The 19554-nt window shown below is 42.8% G+C and overlaps 2 protein-coding genes across 3 annotated transcripts in view; one reads left to right on the top strand and one right to left on the bottom strand.

Annotated features, from left to right (window-relative positions):
- The window catches only part of LOC310689946 (uncharacterized protein), a 37731-nt gene extending 34455 nt beyond the window's left edge, over positions 1-3276 (bottom strand). The window contains exon 1 of the mRNA XM_083468551.1: positions 3235-3276. The gene's annotated coding sequence lies outside the window, so the exon portion shown is untranslated. The remainder of the gene's footprint in view (positions 1-3234) is intronic.
- Positions 1-19554, top strand: part of LARS2 (leucyl-tRNA synthetase 2, mitochondrial) — a 70745-nt gene that overhangs the window by 23193 nt on the left and 27998 nt on the right. For both annotated transcript variants that reach the window (XM_083467945.1, XM_083467944.1), the window contains exons 8-14: positions 1300-1407; positions 1794-1953; positions 5757-5861; positions 8972-9087; positions 10685-10968; positions 14261-14359; positions 15930-16067. In XM_083467945.1, the coding sequence (XP_083324071.1) occupies positions 1300-1407; positions 1794-1953; positions 5757-5861; positions 8972-9087; positions 10685-10968; positions 14261-14359; positions 15930-16067 (1010 nt within the window). The remainder of the gene's footprint in view (positions 1-1299; positions 1408-1793; positions 1954-5756; positions 5862-8971; positions 9088-10684; positions 10969-14260; positions 14360-15929; positions 16068-19554) is intronic.

The raw sequence follows: 19554 nt of genomic DNA, 5'->3' as shown, positions 1-19554 counted from the left end.
TCCCGATCTTGAGGGGCTACATGGGGGCTGCCTCTGCTGTCAGGGGATGCCCCAGGCACCAAAAAGTCTTGGACCATATCTTTTGCTCTTCTTTTGCTTCTTTCGTTATGTGTTTAATGTTGAATAGTGTCAGGACATTATTCAAATTCCTTGTGCCTTTGTGCACACCATACATTTAAAGCACAGGCACCTGTGCCCCCAAGGAATCATGGGAACTGCAGTTCACACCACAGAGCAACAAATCACATCACCCTTAACAAATTGCAGTTCCCATGATTATTGGGGGTTGGGTGCGGTTTAAATATATGATGTGTCTGGGAATATTATTATTTTTGTATTGCTGACTGTATTCATGCAGTTTCTCACTGAAAATGTACAGTGGTACCTCGGGTTACATACGCTTCAGGTTACATATGCTTCAGGTTACAGACTCCGCTAACCCAGAAATATTACCTCGGGTTAAGAACTTTGCTTCGGGTTAAGAACTTTGTGGTGCAGCAGCAGCGGGAGGCCCCATTAGCTAAAGTGGTGCTTCAGGTTAAGAACAGTTTCAGGTTAAGAATGGACCTCTGGAACGAATTAAGTACTTAACCTGAGGTACCACTGTACTGCATTTGAGTGACCCAGGACATATCTGTTATTTCAGTGGTTTCACTGAAGGCTACATGACTCAACTCATTTACCTGATCCTTGGCTTATTCCTTTTATTTAACGGGCTTGAGTTTGAACTGCTTTGCCTTTTTAAAAACTGCGCAAGGCTGGTGTGTTCCATATTTGTGGAGACTTTTTTGAGCAAGCGCTTAGTCTCTTCAAACGTAGGATGGCCATCTATAGAGAAGAGCCAGGGTTGGGCAACCTTTTTTCTGTTGAGGGTCACAGGTAATCTATCAGAGGTCACATGTTGACTCTGGGTGGAGCCAGATCAAAAAAATACACGGACCCCTTTTATCCTACCACCCTCTATCGTCTCTCCCTCTTTCTCCTCACCCTATAGGCTGCTACGGGAGAGACGGATCACTTCTACCACAGGTCTGAACTGATAGTTTGCAGGCGGCTTTTGAAATTAGGCTGAAGACCATATGAGACCCTAGGACCACAGATTGCTTTATAGCATACCATGCAAATTCTTGGTGTCATAAGTCAGGGGAAACAAAGGAAATCCCCCTTTAAAAAAAAGGAGTGGGGGAATATTCCTTCCTGTCAGGTGGAGAATGTGTGGAGGAAGAAGCAGAGTCAGGATGGGGCAAATATCTTCCACCCACGTTTGAAGGCCTACCATTTTCTCTGCTTTTGTTGCAGGCTTTGCTCGATGGTTTGTCAGATCTCCCCAAGTGGTATGGAATAAAGGAAATGCAAGCTCATTGGTTAGGAGACTGCGTTGGATGCTATTTTGAGTTCATGCTAAAGGTGAGCAAGTCCCTTCTTGGTGATGAGATATTCGTGCCATAATCTTCAGGAGACTGAAAACTGTTAGGAGTAAAACTAGAAATGTTAGCAATTACTTGGGGGGGGTTCAAATGAAGGCTAGAAATATTTTAGTCTGCAAGGCTGTTTTGCTCAGAACACATACCCCTGATACCGTAAGTGACATTGGCGTGGGGCATGTAGAGACACGGCTGGATTGGCTGTGTGACCAAATTCGCCATTGTATTCTCAGATGTGGACTGTGGCCTTTGGAACTGATTCTGGAAAATGTCTGTAGAATTCATAAATGCAAGCTGGGGCCTGCAAGTGAAAATTGTGCGTGTTGCTCTGGAGGAAATTGCAGTAACCCTTTCCCTGTCTTTTGTCAGACTAATAATAACCCTACAGGAGAGACGATATCAGCCTATGCATGCGCACCTGAAGCCATTTATGGTGCATCTCATTTACATATCTTGCCTAATCATAGACTGTTACATGGAAATAGCTGTTTAAAGGAAATCTTCCGGAAGGAGCTTGTCCCAGGAAAAGGTGAATCTTTCTTTCTTTCTTTCTTTCTTTCTTTCTTTCTTTCTTTCTTTCTTCTGGTAGTGCTTGATTTACTAAGACTAGGCAGTTGCTTGTGTAGCTTAACATGGTCAGGCTTGTGCAAAACAATTCACATGTAATATTTTTTAAACATTGCAGCATGCCTTTTAAACATATGGCAGCAGCCTGATCTTCTCTGTAAAGACAAGTTGCTTCGACTGAGAAACCAGACTAGAATCCCTTATCGGATTAGTACCTTGTAGCAACTGAAAACTGCTGAACCACCAAACTACAGAATTTCCTTCCAGGAAAACAACAAAGTATTGTGACACCTTGAATATTAAGAAATTGGGTTTTCCCCCCTGTAGAGTCCACTTCAGCATATGTATATTTTCAGTCGACAGGGGTTTGCGCATGTGTGTCTGTGTGTATTATCTTGCGCAAACATGCACACACACTCATGCATGCATGAGAAAAGCTTTGCAAACAGCAAAATCAAATGGCCATTACATACAAGACATACAGTTCTGGGCCAATTCAGTATAAAGCTGAAATTTATATAAACTGAGCATAATGACCATTCACGACAGGAGCAAAACAGCAGCACAGTCTTCCTAGTCTGGCTCTGTTAATTAACACTATTGTCTGAATTCAGTGGAATCACACTTTTTGACAAATTCTAATGCAGGAATTGTATGCTGGGGTCTCCGTTTGAAGTTTTATTTGTTGAAGAACGTAGCTCCTTCGGTGGTGCCCAAGTGCAGCAGATACTGTGCTAGCGGCTTTTTGCCCCCTCTGGCAAATTGGCACATAGTGTAAGGTCTGACAACCAAGAATCCCTGACTTCAGACTTGCAGCACCCTACAGAGTACAACGAGAGGCAGTGTGCGGCAGCAGCGAAAAATGCCAAATGCAAATTTAATGCTTGAAAATAAAATGGCTAGTATAATAATGCCTTTGTGTTAATTATTGGTGCCCCTGCATTTGAAATGCTGTGCACACTTGCAGTTGCCCCATCGTGAAAAGTACATTGTAAGGCTAGAAAAGATGAAGAGTAAGCAGCCAGAACAGTTAGGGGGCTGGATCACCAGCTCTGTGAGGTTTTTGTTCCCCCATTTAAAGACTTGCTAAAAGAGAAGAGACTGAGAGCCAGTGTGGTGTAGTGGTTAAGAGCTGTAGACTCGTAATCTGGTGAACCGGGTTTGATTCCCCGCTCCTCCACATGCAGCTGCTGGGCGACCTTGGGACAGTCACATTTCTCTGAAGTCTCTCAGCCCCACTCACCTCACAGAGTGTTTGTTGTGGGGGAGGAAGGGAAAGGAGAATGTTAGCCACTTTGAGTGATAAAGCGGGATATCAAATCCAAACTCTTTCTTCTTCTTCCTCTTAATAGTGTATAAAATTATGCACTACTGTATTGGAGAAAGAAGAGGGAGGGTAGGCACAGTCTTCTTCAGCCTATGATAATATTAGAACTTTGGACCAGGCCGTGAACTTGATTAGGAATAGCTAGGGGACACAGGAAAGGAAGTGCTTTTTAACCCATAATTAATCCACTGTCACAGTATGCTGACTATTGGCTTAGATCCCTTTTGGGGGGAGGGATGCAGACGTTCGTGAAAGAGAAATGTATTGGCAGCTGTTGGCAAAGTAGAGCTTCCATGTGCAGAGGCAGTATACCACCAAATACCACTTGTTGGGGAGCCAAGACTGTTGCCATTGTGCCCTGGGAAAATGGGATGCTGGACCAGATTCAGCTTTGGCTATTGTATTGTGGTTCTTGGGCCTTGGCTGAGTGGGGCTGCAACCTTCCTCTCTATTAGGAAATAGAGAGAAAAAATAGGAATAATAAATAATAGAGTGCAAGGAAGATTGGAAGAAATTTAAAGACTATTTGAATAAATAGTGTAATATTAAAGATATGTAATCACGTGAAAGAATCAATTAGGCCTAGGATTAAATTGGGATTAAATAAATAAACGAGAAAATGTAAGATAAGAAAGCTTAGGAAATATGATTATAAGTGTGATATTGTTTTAGGAAATAATGATATTGGAAACTGCTATATATAATTACTAAGAAACTCAGATGGAAGAGATTTGAGGAAGTCAAGTAATATGTTTATGAAGATGGATTTTGAGTAATTAATTAAGTTCAGTTTATGTGGTGATTTGATGTATTTTATGTTTTATGTTTTTTTTCTTTTTTCTTTTTTCGTTTCATTCTTTTTTTCATTATTGTTGGTTTTTTTCTGTTATGTTTATGTATGGAAAATAATAAATATTATTTTAAATAAATAAATATTAGAGTGCATGCTTGTCTAAACAAGATGATCAGTAGTAATTGATGAACAAGAGAATCTTACTTCTGAGTATTTTTTTTGTCCACTTTATCTCTTGGCAGCAATTTATTAAAGGGAAGGGTGGGCTCAGTAAATAATAATAATAATAATAATAATAATAATAATAATAATAATAATAATAATAATAATAATTCATTACTTATACCCTGCCCATCTGGCCGCTCCTCCTCAGCCACTCTGGGTGGCTCCCAACAGAATATTAAAATCACGATAAAACATCAAACATTAAAAACTTCCCTAAACAGGGCTGCCTTCAGATGTATTCTAAAAGTCAGATACAGTGGTACCTCGGGTTAAGTACTTAATTCGTTCCCGAGGTCCGTTCTTAACCTGAAAGTGTTCTTAACCTGAAGCACCACTTTAGCTAATGGGGCCTCCTGCTGCTGCCGCGCCACTGGAGCACAATTTCTGTTCTCATCCTGAAGCAAAATTCTTAACCTGAAGCACTATTTCTGGGTTAGCGGAGTCTGTAACCTGAAGCGTATGTAACCCGAAGTGTATGTAACCTGAGGTACCACTGTTGTTTCCTTGACATCTAATGGAAGGGCGTTCCTCAGGGCGGGTGCCACTACCGAGAAGGCCCTCTACCTGGTTCCCTGTAACTTGGCTTCTTGCAGCGAGGGAACCGCCAGAAGGCCCTCGGCGCTGGACCTCAGTGTCCGGGCTGAATGATGGGGGTGGAGATGCTCCTTCAGGTATACTGGGCCGAGGCCATTTAGGGCTTGAAAGGTCAGCAGCAACACTTTGAATTGTGCTTGGAGAGGGGTACACCCCCCCCCCCAGAGGGCAACTGGATCCAGGAAGACTGGGAGATGGTCATTACACTCCTATTGGCTGGAATAGAGCATTGTACAAGTGCCCTTTTATCACTTAGAAGTAAAAAGGGCATATAATAGCAACACCTGGTGAGAGACCACAGAATTGCATTTCCCTGAGAGAAATTGCAAATGCCAACTAGTGATCGAACATAGAACGAAATCTCTTTAAACCAAGGAATGGCAGACAATTCTGCAAAACGAAAAGAGACAATCTTTCAAAAATGGCATAAGAGGGAAAGCTTTCCAGTATAATGACAAAATATATGCTGCCCTTTACATTTTGTTTTTGTTTTTGCTTTTATTTAGATATTCATTTCCTTGCACAAACATTTCATGTATCCTTGGAGAATGGTAATTATTTTTTCCAGGGGGTGGGATAATTGAAGCGTGAGGTTCAGATTGGGAGAGAAATCTTTCAAAAGTGCAAGAAGCTGCGTTTCCATCAGAAACTAATTAAATTCAGAATTATTGCTATTGATTCAAGCAGACTAAGACCGGATCTTCAAGGGCTGCTTCATTAGGTTTTTAGTAACACAAGAGAGCAGCAGGCTCTCTTAGCAGTAAGTGAACACTCTTGGCACAGTGTTCCTATTATTATGATCTTTACTTTTTTTTTTTTTTTGTAGAGTCTCTTACTTCAGTGACAGCTCTGAACTTGCTCACCAGTCAAGAGATTCCTGTAGTCATTTCCGCAAAATCTGAGTTTGAAGGCTCTGTCGATACTAAAATAGGTGAGTACAGGAAACATGTTGAAAAAATAAGGCTTGCGCAGCTGAAACTGTAATAATGGTTGTCTGTGGGTTCTAGAAGCATCCATGGAAGGGAAAATAAAGGTTGATGTATTAAGCACTGCTAGGGTTGCCAGAGTCAAAGCTGGTAAACAGTCATATACTTTAAATTTTCCATGCAGCTGCTTCTGCCTGTTGCTCTGCTCCTGATTTGAAGGTTTGCAGCTATAGAATTTGCTACCACAAGATGTAGATTAGCCACTGTCAGGGAACTGACATCAGAGGCACGGGAGAAGGAGAGGGTCTCTGATTCTGCAGGAGAAGGTCCCAGCGCTAGGGGGAGACTCAGCTGGGAAGAAGGGGAAGAGAATGAGTGTAACACCAGGGATCCAGGAGAGCAACGGGACAGGGAGGTGCAGGGGCTCCAGGACTCTTCGTTGGAAGTTAGTGAGGAGAGCCCAAGCACCCCGCTGCCCACGCCCACCCTGCGCAGGAGACTCCCGCGCAGTGAGAGGCGGAGACGATTGGGCGTCAAACAACTCTTATGTTGGCAACGCTTTAAGAAACGCCCACAGACAGATTCTACGAGTGACTAAGGGCAGCCACGCTGAGATGGGCTGTGCAGTCTGGAGGGTTTAACCAGGCAATCCAATGCTCAAACGGGGCAGGATTACGCACGAGTAACTCCCAACCACTACAGCCACCAACTTGGATGCCTTTAACAGGGATTAGACCAATGGGAGGTAAGGCTATCATGGGGGAAATGAGTTTTGGCATGCCCCTAAATGTCGCCTGCTGGAGACCAAGAGGGCAATTGTGCTCATGGCTTGCTGGTGGGCTTCCCAGCAGAATCTAGTTGGCCACTGGGAAATGAGATGCTAGATAATAATAATAATAATAATAAATTTATTATTTATACCCCGCCCATCTGGCTGGGCTTCCCCAGCCACTCTGGGCGGCTTCCAAAAAAATATTAAAATACTATAATACATCAAACATTAAAAGCTTCCGTAAACAGGGCTGCCTTCAGATGTCTTCTAAAAGTCTGGTAGTTGTTGTTCTCTTTGACATCTGGTGGGAGGGCGTTCCACAGGGAAGGCACCACTACCGAGAAGGCCCTCTGCCTGGTTCCCTGTAACTTCCCTGTAGAGAGCCTTTGGTCTGATTGAGCAAGGCTGCTGTTCTGACTGTTTTCCAGCTTTCAGTCGGGCAACCCAAAGTACTTGAGACACATGTTTTTGTATCATTTAGAGCAATATTACCCAAACTTGGGCCTCCAGCTGTTTTTGGACTACAGTTCCCATCATCCCTGACTACTGGTCCTGCTGGCTAGGGATCATGGGAGTTGTAGTCCAACAACAATTTGGGAAACACTGATTTATAGCATATGCCGTCCACCTGATATAATTGGTGTCCTGTATAAAAGATTAGCTTGGTACGAGTTCATTTCATAAACTTCCAAGTTGATTTCTTTTCAGTGAAATGGTAAAACAATGCGTTTCCATTTTTAAACGACAATCATCTAAACTTGTTAACCTTTCCCCTCTATTTATTGTTGTTTTCCAGCTTTTGACATACAGTGGTGCCCCGCAAGACGAATGCCTCGCAAGACGGAAAACCCGCTAGACGAAAGGGTTTTCCGTTTTGGAGGTGCTTCGCAAAACGAATTTCCTATGTCTTGCGAGTTCCTGCGGGGTTTTTTCCCTCCCCCCCTTTTCCCCAAGCCGCTAAGCCGCTTATCAGCTGATCCTAAGCCGCTAAGCCACTTAACAGCTGATCCGCTAAGCCGCTTATCAGCTGATCCGCTAAGCCGCTTAACAGCTGATCCGCTAAGCCGCTTATCAGCTGATCCGCTAAGCCGCTTAACAGCTGATCCGCTAAGCCGCTTAACAGCTGATCCGTTAAGCCGCTAATGGGCTTGCTTCGCAAGACGAAAAAACCGCAAGACGAAGAGACTCGCGGAACGGATTCTTTTCGTCTTGCGAGGCACCACTGTACACAAGAATGTAATTTGAAGCTTTGAGCCATTAGTTAAGTGGGGAAACCTATGATAATCCAGATGTTTCTGGACTGCGGTTCATATCATCCTTGACCTTTGGCCGCAGTTTCCAAGGCTAATGACAGTAAGAGGCCCCCAACATATGGATGGCCACAAGCTCCCCTTGAATTAAAGCGTTCTATTCAAAATGGAAAGTAATAGAATTAAATTAATCAGTACCCAAACATCAACATTAATTCTGATTTTGATGACTGGGATCCAAAAACTCACAGAGGTGTTTTGCCCTAGGAGGTGTGGGTTTTGGATTTTATTTCATTTTTAAAAACATCTCACCGCCCACTGCAGTATCACAAATGTCTTTGAAGCTCCCCTCATTTTCCAAAGCATATTTGCCATACAGCATGGGGAGCTGCTGTCAGAAAGATGCATCTAACCCACCTTCCTTCATCTCTCAGAAGTAACGTCACCATGCTTCTTTAGATCTAGCCTTTGCTTTGCAGCAAGAGAAAAACTTGCAAATGAACGCATTTGAGATTGATTTCGCGGCAGGAATTTAAAGTTCCAGTGCTGGCTAATATGAAAACCAGGGTGAGAAAAGAGAGGTTGCATCTTGGAAAATATAGAGCCAAGATGTCAATGACAAATTCATCTTATCAATATGTATTGAATTGAATTGGCCAAGGGCTATAGAGTTGAATGTAGAGAGTATTGTTCTAATGGAAGAGGAATTGGGAGTCAGTTTAGATACATTTTGATTTGGAAGGTTGATTTGTAGGCTGAAAGGAATAGAGAAACATGGGTTGAAGAGGCTGAAAGTATATGCAAGAAGCATATACCGTATTTTTCATGTATAAGACGCCCCCTATTTTTGCGGCAACAACCAATCGCCAGCCCACCCTTGGCACTATCCGCGTATAAGACGCCCCTAATTTTTGGCATTATCTTTTAGGAGGAAAACCTAGTCTTATACACGGAAAAATACGGTAGTTAGCAGTGCTGCCTGAACTCTGAATCAGAAAGCTGTTTGATTGCATTTTCATTTAAAAAACCCAAAGGGGTGAGTCTTATTTGAAATCTGTTTAAGAAACACTTTCATTTTATTTTCCCTTCCAAGGAATCCCTTGCATTAAACCAGATGATGCTGAAGTTGCTAGGAATTTGGGTCTGTCGTTTGAGGAAGTAATTGAAACGCTGCCGGATGGTTCAGAGAGACTGATCAACTCCAGAGAGGTTAGTGCACTCCTGTGAGTCTCTGCCTTCTCATCCCCACGCCTCCATGGGAAAAAATGACAACTTTAAAACTCACACACAAACATGTACCCAGATATTTGATTTTTACATGTTAGACAATTTTTAAAATGTGCATAACAGAAAATGAAAGTGTGAAGTTAATATAGATGCAGACATACATGGTTTGGTTTAAATGCTTCAGGCTAATACACTTTCTTTTTTCTTTTTCTTTTTATTAAAGATTTTCTTGATTTACAAAGGCTAATGCACTTCCAAACCCTGCAGGGTGTAGGAACATAGGTTCTGGCAGTGCATGGATTCTTCTTCATATAGTTGGCACCAGAGAAAGAACTGAGCCAGTGCTGGCAGTCTCCACTGCTGGCTTTTATCGCAGTCATCTGATATGTACTAATAGAAGATAGTGATTAGTATGAAAATACTAAACTCTGCTTTAGCACTACATGTATGAGCTAGAATGAGCCTGAGCAAAGCCTTGGTCTTGCAGACTTTCTCCTGCTGCATAGCTGGGACCAGGACTTCTGCCACATGCATCCTAAAATACTTTTCTGAAATCCAGGTTTCTTGTTATGTACAAACATGTTTTGCTGGGACGTGGGTGGTGCTATGGGTTAAACCACAGAGCCTAGGGCTTGCCGATCAGAAGGTCGGTGGTTCAATGGGGTGAGCTCCCGTTGCTCGGTCCCTGCTCCTGCCAACCCGGCGGGAAGGTAAACAGCGTTTCCGTGCGCTGCTCTGGTTTGCCAGAAGTGGCTTAGTCATGCTGGCCACATGACCCAGAAGCTGTACACCGGCTCCCTTGGCCAATAAAGCGAGATGAGCGCCACAACCCCACAGTCGGCCACGACTGGACCTAATGGTCAGGGGTCCCTTTACCTTTACTTACAAACATGTTTAAAACAATCTCTTAAGTTGCAAAGCAATACAGCTTCATAGTATTGCTGCTCAGCCACTTGCCCAACAGAGACTTACTGTACTTTTATTTTTAAAACCTGTTTAGTGCAAGACCAGAAACAAATTGAAACAATTGCTCTAGGGCAGTCATGTCCAAACCAGTCGATCGTGATCTACCGGTCGATCGCAGTGTGTCCCTGGTTGATCTTAGTTGATCACCCCCCCCCAAAAAAAGCTCAACAGTAGATCACTGCCAGTTTTTTAATAATAATAATAATAATAATAATAATAATAATAATAATAATAATAATAATAATATATCTTTATTGTCATTGCCCCCTTCGGGGACAATGAAATTTTATAGTGGGAGTAGATCGCAGTCTCTTGGGAGTTGGAGATCCCTGCTCTAGGAGATTAAAATAATTGTTCCAGGAACTTCACCTGAAAATGCACACCAGACCACCATGCCGAAATCCAACAGAGCAGCTGCCGGTAGTGGCCTGATCATTCGACTGCCTTGAGGCTTGAACAGAAGATGAAAATGGAGAAAATTTGAGAGACTATTAGGACTTTGGATAGAATTCCATTCTCTTGACTATTGGTGGTGGGACATATACAGAGGAACATTACTGTGACTACCGTTGCAGTGAGAACATTGGAATACACCAACATCTGTCGTTCTCAGTTCACAGGTATGAGTAGACAACAAGCGTTAAATGCCATCACTCAAGAAGCCAAAAATAAAGGAGTAGGAGGACACTTAACAAGTAGTAAATTGAAAGATTGGCTGATCTCGCGACAGCGTTATTGGGGGACGCCTATTCCAATCATCCACTGCCAGAGTTGCGGTCCTCTTCCTGTCCCTTACGAAGACTTACCTGTGCAATTGCCCAGTGTCACATCCTTTACAGGAAAGGGCGGCTCGCTTTTGGCTTCTGCTTCACACTGGGTAAACTGCTTTTGTCCGAGGTGAGTGCACGTTTTCTTTACAGCTTCTGGTCAGTGATTTGGCTGGAAGAGGAGTCAATTTTGTTTCATTTTTATTGTTATTACGGTTAAACATTTGGTTGATGCTGTGGCTTCTGGTTTTTCTTTTTTTAAAAAAGAGGACAGAAAACTAAAGCTTAGTGTCCTTAAAATCTGACTATCTCACCAGTGTACCTTTGTGCTATTACTTCCTTCTGCATTGCCTTCTGTGAAAGTGGAGAGCAGTCTCAGGTTCTTTCTATTCACCAGTTCTTTTTATGCAGAAAAAAGATCTTAACTCTAAGAGGCTGTGTGTCTGTTTCTTCTTACTGCTGAGCTCAGTCATTAGAGGAACAGGGTTTTTCTTTGGAGGGAAGGCTTTGTCTTCCTCTTTATAGCAAAGTTAGCTGTATTACTATTGGAAACGGAGTTAAGGCAAGCTCTGTGGGCTATTTTTCCTTGGGAAATGGGGAGATCTTAGTTCACTTCTCTTGCATGAGTCTGGTGCCAGGGCTGCTTCACGTATTTCTTCTTTTAAGTGCGAGGGCGGGGGGGGGTCATTTGTTTTTATTTGCTGCAAATAAAGGGATCAGGAATCTGCTGCTCTGTGTACCAAAAGATTATCTCTGCACTGGAAAAATGGTAAAGTGTAAAGTCACCTAGGACCGCTGCTTTTGGTTTAGATCTGAGCTTCTTGTTATTTATGTCAGGCAGCTATTTGTATTAGAAGGGAGTTTTATGCAGGCCAGATTTAAGCCTTTTGTTTGCTTGGCTCAACAGAATCTAATTCAGATTTGGAGAATTATATTTTCATTAGGGAAACTAGATCTGTATTCTCCAGGGTCTGGTGGGTGGCTAATGCTTGGTGGAAAGAATCAGAATTTATCCGTATCCTTGAGAGACTGTTTCCTCATCATGCGTATAATGGAACATTGCTCTCAGCAGAGTTGACATGATGAATTCTGTATTGTTAGGCTGCCTTGTTGGCGCCGTTAAGTGATCTCAAGTCATTCACACTTCAGAATACAGAAGCAGTAAACCTGTCACTTTCTCTGGACATTTGAGAGCTAGTGAATAGATTATTTTTGGTAGTGCGGTACCTCAGTGCTGTGACTCAGAAAGGCTCATTTTGTTGCTGTTGCAAAAGGCATTTGATGTAAAGAACTATGCTCAGGCAAAACTCAGCCAAGAAATTCATCTTAATAAATGTCTCACTTCAGAATGGAGCCAGAAGTACAGTTGTACCTTGGAAGTTGAACAGCTTAGTTCCTGAACGTTTTGGCTCCCGAATGTCACAAACCCGGAAGTGACTGTTCCAGTTTGCGAACTATTTTTGGAAGCCGAACGTCCGCCAGGGCTTCTGCGGCTTCTGATTGGCTGCAGGAGCTTCCTGCAGCCAATCAGAAGCCACGCTTTGGTTTTCGAACATTTTGGAAGTCGAACGGACACGGATTCCCTTTGACTTCCAAGGTGCAACTGTAATCCCTCTTTTAAAATGTACGAAAAGGTGTCACTTGGTGATTCCTGTGTTCAGCAATGTCTAGGGATTAAGAATTGGAAATTGATTTCAACTTAGGCCATTTTGAGATGATGATAATAATGAACAGTTACTTTGAGCCCCTGCCTTTTCTGACCACTCCATGCTTATCTACAAAAGAATCACATGATGTTGACATACTAGTTTTTGTGCCCTGCTTGCCTTTTACATGGTGAAGCCTTCAAACTTGTCATTCCCCGCCCTCCATCTTGGTTTCTGTATTTGTGTGTGCACATGCGCGCACACATACACATGCAATCTTTTAGCAACCATGTTCAACCCACATGCTTTTGGGAAAGAGGATTCCCCAGAAAGGATTCATACAAATGGAGAGACAAACATATAGGATACTATGCCCTGGCTACACATCCATCTGAAAGCTACAAGAATCAAATGTTGGCTTTCTTCTCTGCCTACAGATGGCTATCTCACTCACACAGCATTTTATTAATCAATAAAGCCCAAAAATCTGTAACTGTGCAAGTAGTCTCTTGTTTAGTCCAGTGGATCTTGCAATCAATGAATCATAGAATTGTAGAGTTGAAAGGGACTCCGTGGGTCATATAGTCCAACCCACTGATATGTGGGACTCTCAACTGCATCATACATGACAGATGGCCATCCAACTTCTGCTTTAAAATCTCCAAGGAAGTAGAGACCACCACTTCTCGTGGGAGTCTATTCCACTGTCAAACACTGTCAGAAGGTTCTTTCTGAAGTTTAGTTGGAATCTCCTTTCTTGAAAGCCATAAATTTGGGTCCTGCCCTCCAAAGCAGGAGAAAACAAGCTTGCTCCATCCTCCATGTGACAGCCCTTTAGATTTTTGAATATGTCTATCCAATTTACCAGGCTAAACATAAGCTGGGACTTAAAGGAAAAAGAGAGCCATCTGCTCAGTATTTTGAATGAGCTTGAACCAGACTAAGTTTGTTGGTGAGACTTAAAATACTTCATCCGGATCCAAAGTAATTGTCGGTGTATTGTAAATCTACACACAAGTTTATATCCTTATAAAATGATAGCAAATCTTGAGTAATAGCATTTACTTTCCACATTTTATTGTTGTAAAAGGCTTCAGTGAACACTCAGCTGGGAGCAAGTATCCATCCATCCATGTGCCCATTCTCAGAGGAATAGATTTCTGCTATTCCTTTTGAGTTTTCAGGGACCCTACAGTATAATGCTGGTAAAAGGCATAAAGTACCTTGGTGCTTGGGAAATCTGGAGGGTTGACAGTAGTTTGAAAGAATAAGAGATCACTGAATTGACTCTTGAAAGGTTCGTTCATTTATGACTCATTCATGCAAGTTGTAAGGCTTAGGACCAATTTGAATTCCTATCCATTCAGATTAACTGGGGGTTGCTGGATTTGACAGTAGGAATGAATGAATCTACCCATTTTGGATTCTCTTGGTTTTTCCAGTTGTAAGTTCATTTCATCAGATGCAAGAATTTAAAGAGAGAGACGTTCTTGGCTTACTCACATTTCTGATTTCTCACTTCTGATAAGATTTGCAAAGCACAGACTTGTAGATCTCGCCTCTGCTGAGATCTGTGAGCTCTGACCTCGCATGCCCAGTTAGAAGCTTGGCTTATACAACAAGTGAGCATCGCAGATCTGTAGTTCGCAAATTGGCTGCTAATGCGGCTTCAATCTCATAAGGGACATCATCAAAAAAATTCGTGCAAACAAAGCTCCCCAGATGGCTCCCTTGTATCTCTGCAGAACCCTAATAACGAAAATTTGTGTTCCTCAGGTGCAAGCAGCCTGCAAAAAGGGAAACGGACACCATGGATACATTTGTTGATTCAGCTTGGTATTACTTAAGGTACACTGATCCTCATAATTCTGAGAGGTAAGTAATTTAGGCAGCCTGCATTCAGGCAGGCTGGTATGTAATCTTATAAGCTGGTCCTGTTATTCATAGCTCAACTCGGAAGGAGTGGCAAGGCTCTCCTGTAGATAATCCTTAAGTTCATACTGAACACAATAAAAAGATGATTCTTGTGAGGGGTCTGTTTTTGCTCTGCCAGTGGTGCCCTTTCCCCAGTATACAAAGGAGTTAGCCTGTTGGTTGTTCTTAAACTGCATCACTTAGCTTATCTTCTGACATGGTGCAGTCCTCTCACCACCTCAGAATGCAGTCTATTGGAAACCACCTTGTCAAAACCTCCCAGATTATAAAGAGCTCATCATCTGCAAGTGGGTTTTCTGCCAGTCCTTCTGTCTTTCTGTCTGTCTGTTCATAGGTTTGGAAAGTCTCTCAAGTTATCGTTGCCGAATTTGGCATGAGGGTTCCCAAGGTGGGGCAGCGTTTTTCTTCCATGTTGGGACACCGGCCACCATTTTGAATCAAGATGGTCAACCGAAATATGATTTTGCTTGTTTTTTTGCCATAGGTTCAGCTGCCTCTTGAGGTATCACCACCAAACGTTGTCTATGTTTGGACACTAGGCACCATTTTGAATCAAAATGGCAGACCAAAGTAATCCTAGTTAAACATGGGCTCCCTCCACAGATTGATTTCAGCATGAGTCAGATTGGAGTTGGTGTGTGTGCAGCCCTAAAACTTTCAAATTACACTATCCATTTAAAAACCAACGCCTTGTTTTGGGGATGGCTTTTAGAGTCATAGCTGTCTCACTGTACACCTGCAGGAATGTTAAGAGCAGGAATCAGAGTCCATTCAGTTAAGTCTAGAGTTAACCTGTTTAGAGGGTTTATCACACTTCTACTGTTTAGACAATTGTGTTTGTTTCATTCAGAGTAGAACTTTTACGTTACAACAACTTTGTAGTTTTAAGCACATAAAGATATTCCTACATGATCTCACTGACTGTAAACCTCCCTTGTTGGTCAGATATGTAAACCTGAATAACCCCAACAGAGCTATCTGATTGTAAACAGATAAAAATATTAGCAGGATCATTGTAATAACCTGCAGTTTCACAAGAGTATATATTTACAGTCGATAATTAAATGAGCAAGTTAAATGAATCTGGATATGCAGAAGGTACTAAAAAAATAATAATTAAGGAGCTGCAGAAAGGGGAAAGAAAGTCAAATTTTGAAATGTTAAATTGACTGTAAAAGTAATGAAATGTGTAAACTTGGAAAGTATAAATAAAAACTTAAAAATACAAAGCTATCTGATACCCTTTGCTGTCATTCATTTGCACCTAAGCAATAAGACGATTTGATTTTATAATGAAGTGTTGTTTGGATTACTACAGCCACTGAATGTTTAGGATGGATTTTGTTTTAATACAATGAAGTCATGTTGCCCCCTGCTGGTAGCATCCAAATGTTTGCTCCTGTAAGCCAGTCAAATCCATTTGTATTGATTCTTACTAATGGGAATCATTCTAACTTTCCTTGGTCAGCTATGCTTCTTCTCATTACGCATTGGTTGTTTTCTCTATTAGACCTTTTCACAAAGACTTGGCAGATCACTGGATGCCTGTCGACCTGTACATTGGAGGAAAGGAGCATGCAGTTATGCATTTGTACTATGCCAGATTCTTCAGCCATTTTTGCCATAATCAGAAGATGACTAAACACAGGTAAGTGCGAGGACAGTGGAAGGCTTAAGTGTAATAAAAGCTTGCAGGGAAAACAAGGTCACTTGTAAACAACACTTCTCATTGTATTTAGGCTTTGTACACCTGGTAGATTTTCTGAGAACTGAGGGTAGTAGTATTGTAGAGCTACCAGTACCCATTTTTCAGTATTGCAGTAGTCTCTAGTCAAACTGGTTTTCCAGATTTCTGTAGGGCTTTAGGGGATGTGGGTGGCGCTGTGGGTTAAACCACAGAGCCTAGGACTTGCCGATCAGAAGGTTGGTGGTTCGAATCCCCGCAAAGGGGTGAGCTCCCGTTGCACGGTTCTTGCTCCTGCCAACCTAGCAGTTCGAAAACACGTCAAAGTGCAAGTAGATAAATAGGTACTGCTCCGGCGGGAAGGTAAACGGTGTTTCCGTGTGCTGCTCTGGTTCGCCAGAAGCGGCTTTGTCATGCTAGCCACATGACCCGGAAGTTGTATGCCGGCTCCCTCGGCCAATAAAGCGAGATGAGCGCCGCAACCCCAGAGTTGGTCACGACTGGACCTAATGGTCAGGGGTCCCTTTACCTTCACCTTAATAGGGCTTCAGACAGCACCTGCAAAACAACGGCAACAAAAACCAGTTAGCTCCCAACAGCACTTTCAGGACTACTGGAGAAAAGAAACATGCATCTCAGTGTGACTGTTCCAAGACCCTATAGCTAGTGTCTATAATTGCCTCCCGTCCTCAGATACTGCCACGGAGCAGGTTTTCATTTATTTTAAAGGTTTTTTGGAAAAAATATTTAAGTACTAGCAGAGAGCATTTCACGCAGGGGTTCTGTTCCTGGCCCCCACGTGCATCGGCAGAGCCTTATAGGCTTCCTCACCCCATTATGCCCCTACAACCTCTGTTCTGCCTTCTTCCGGGTCCAAAAGGACCTGCGCATCGGCGATCACATGTCAGTTGGACGCTCCTGAAATCGTTGCCGCCTGTAATGCTTTCTTCCTTACTGCAATCATGTTACCCGATCTGTATCACGTGACTGATTCTGAATTGGGGTGTTTTCTGTTTCTCTTTAAACAATAATGAGCTGTACTTTTTGGTCCGTCCTTTCCCCCTCCGCGGAGTATTTTTCAATTCAAGTCCTACAGGATGGGGCGGACTTTGCCTGAGCCCCAGTCATTGTTGCAGCGAGGCTATTTTAATTGAGGTGATTTTGGCAATAGAAGAAGATGAGGCCAGGAGAGTGTGGAGTAGCCGAGCACTATGAACTGGGGAATAGATAGATAGATAGATAGATAGATAGATAGATGATAGGTAGATAGGTAGATAGGTAGATAGATAGATAGATAGATAGATAGATAGATAGATAGATAGATAGATACAGGTCCAAGAATGACTGCTTGAAGAAATAACGGAATCGTACATTGCACTACAGTATGGATAATATCTCAGAATAAAACTGGAAGCAAGCTCTTCCCAGTATGTGATCTACAAAAGCAGCTAGTTTGTGCTTCTACATGTGTCCATGAGAGGGTGCTGTTACTGTTGGTGAATAACTGAGCAATAAATTTAGGAAAGATGTTGTAGAAGGTAGAGTTCATTGTGACTAAGCACTGCTTGCTTTCCAGACTTTTGCAGGCTCTTCTTAAGCACATTTTCCCTTCTGTTTCTCCCCACTCCCTCCCAAATCTCCCATACTTACAAAGATCTGCCTTTTTTTTTGTTACTCCCATACATGGTAAAATATTTTGTGCTTCTAACCAGCATCTGCCCCTGCAAACAAACATGAGCCGAAATCTCATCTTGTATCAACAAGGGAACTTTTGTGAATTAACACCATGTCATCAAACATAAACGTTCCCTGAAAAATTACCTCTGACCAGGAGACTTGCCCATTCCCCTCCCCCCCCCCCAATGCTTTTCTTAAGTTGCCTTTCCCATGTATGGTAAAGTGTGGCCGTTTCAGATAAACGTATTTTTAGTGGAGAGGAACCTTTGCAATGGGTGAACTCCTGTCCTTAAGCAGACCACATCTGGAATGCTGTGTCCAGTTCTGGGCACAAGTCAAGAAGGATATTGACAAGCTGGAACGTGTGCAGAGGAGGGTAACCAAGATGATCAAGGGTCTGGAAACCAAGCCTTATGAGGAACGGTTGAGGGAGCTGGGCATGTATAGCCTGGAAAAGAGAAGACTGAGAAGGAGATATGTTGTTGTTGATGATGATGTTGTTGTTGTTTAGTTGTTTAGTTGTGTCTGACTCTTTGTGACCCCATGGACCAGAGCATGCCAGGCACTTCTGTCTTCCACTGCCTCCCGCAGTTTGGTCAAACTCATGCTGGTAGCTTCGAGAACACTGTCCAACCACCTCGTCCTCTGTCGTCCCCTTCTCCTTGTGCCCTCCATCTTTCCCAACATCAGGGTCTTTTCCAGGGAGTCTTCTCTTCTCACGAGGTGTCCAAAGTATTGGAGCCTCACCTTCAGGATCTGTCCTTCCAGATATGATAGCCATCTTCAAAGATCTAAAGTGCTGTCACGTGGAAGATGAAGCAAGCTTGTTTTCTCCTGCCCTGGAGGGTAGGACCCAAACCAATGGATTCAAGTTACAAGAAAGGAGATTTTGACGAAACATCAGGAAGATCTTTAGGACAGAGCTGTTCAAAAGTGGAATGAACTCCCTCAGGAAGTGGTGGCCTCTTCCTTCCTTGGAAGTTTTTAAGCAGAGGTTGATGGTCCATCTGTCCTGGAAGGGGGTTCCAGCTCTGCCTTTCTGTGATTCTATGAGTCCCCTGGTAGAAACCAGACTCATTCTTTGGGGAATCTGGCTTTGGGGAATCTTTGGGTTGCTGTCCCCAGGCCCTTGCAACAGCTCCTACCTTTCTTCAACTAGACAGCTATCTGTTCTCTCATTCGTTTAGAACATGAATTTATATGTACAGTGGTACCTCGGGTTAAGTACTTAATTCGTTCCGGAGGTCCGTTCTTAACCTGAAATTGTTCTTAACCTGAAGCACCACTTTAAGCTAATGGGGCCTCCCGCTGCACCACTGCTGCACGATTTCTGTTCTCATCCTGAAGCAAAGTTCTTAACCCGAGGTACTATTTCTGGTTTAGCGGAGTCTGTAACCTGAAGCATATGGCCTCCCGCTGCCGCTGCACCACTGCTGCACGATTTCTGTTCTCATCCTGAAGCAAAGTTCTTAACCCGAGGTACTATTTCTGGTTTAGCGGAGTCTGTAACCTGAAGCGTATGTAACCTGAAGCGTATGTAACCTGAGGTACCACTGTATTTATAAACAGGTTGTGAGCTGCTTGGGGAGACTCTTGGAGCAGGTCACAAAAGTTTTCTAAATAGGCTGAAACATATTAAAGCAATAGCAATACAAAATCAAATTTATAACAGAGCCAGGATTACAGTGGTTAAAACACAGTACTAAAACATAAGAATAGCCTTGTTGGATCAGACCAAAGACCTACCTCTAGCTGAGTGTTCTGCTCACACAGT

The sequence above is a fragment of the Podarcis liolepis genome (assembly GCF_965112155.1).
Source record: "Podarcis liolepis genome assembly, chromosome: 12".
Taxonomy (NCBI): domain Eukaryota; kingdom Metazoa; phylum Chordata; class Lepidosauria; order Squamata; family Lacertidae; genus Podarcis; species Podarcis liolepis.
This window is presented reverse-complemented; position numbering and strand designations above follow the sequence as displayed.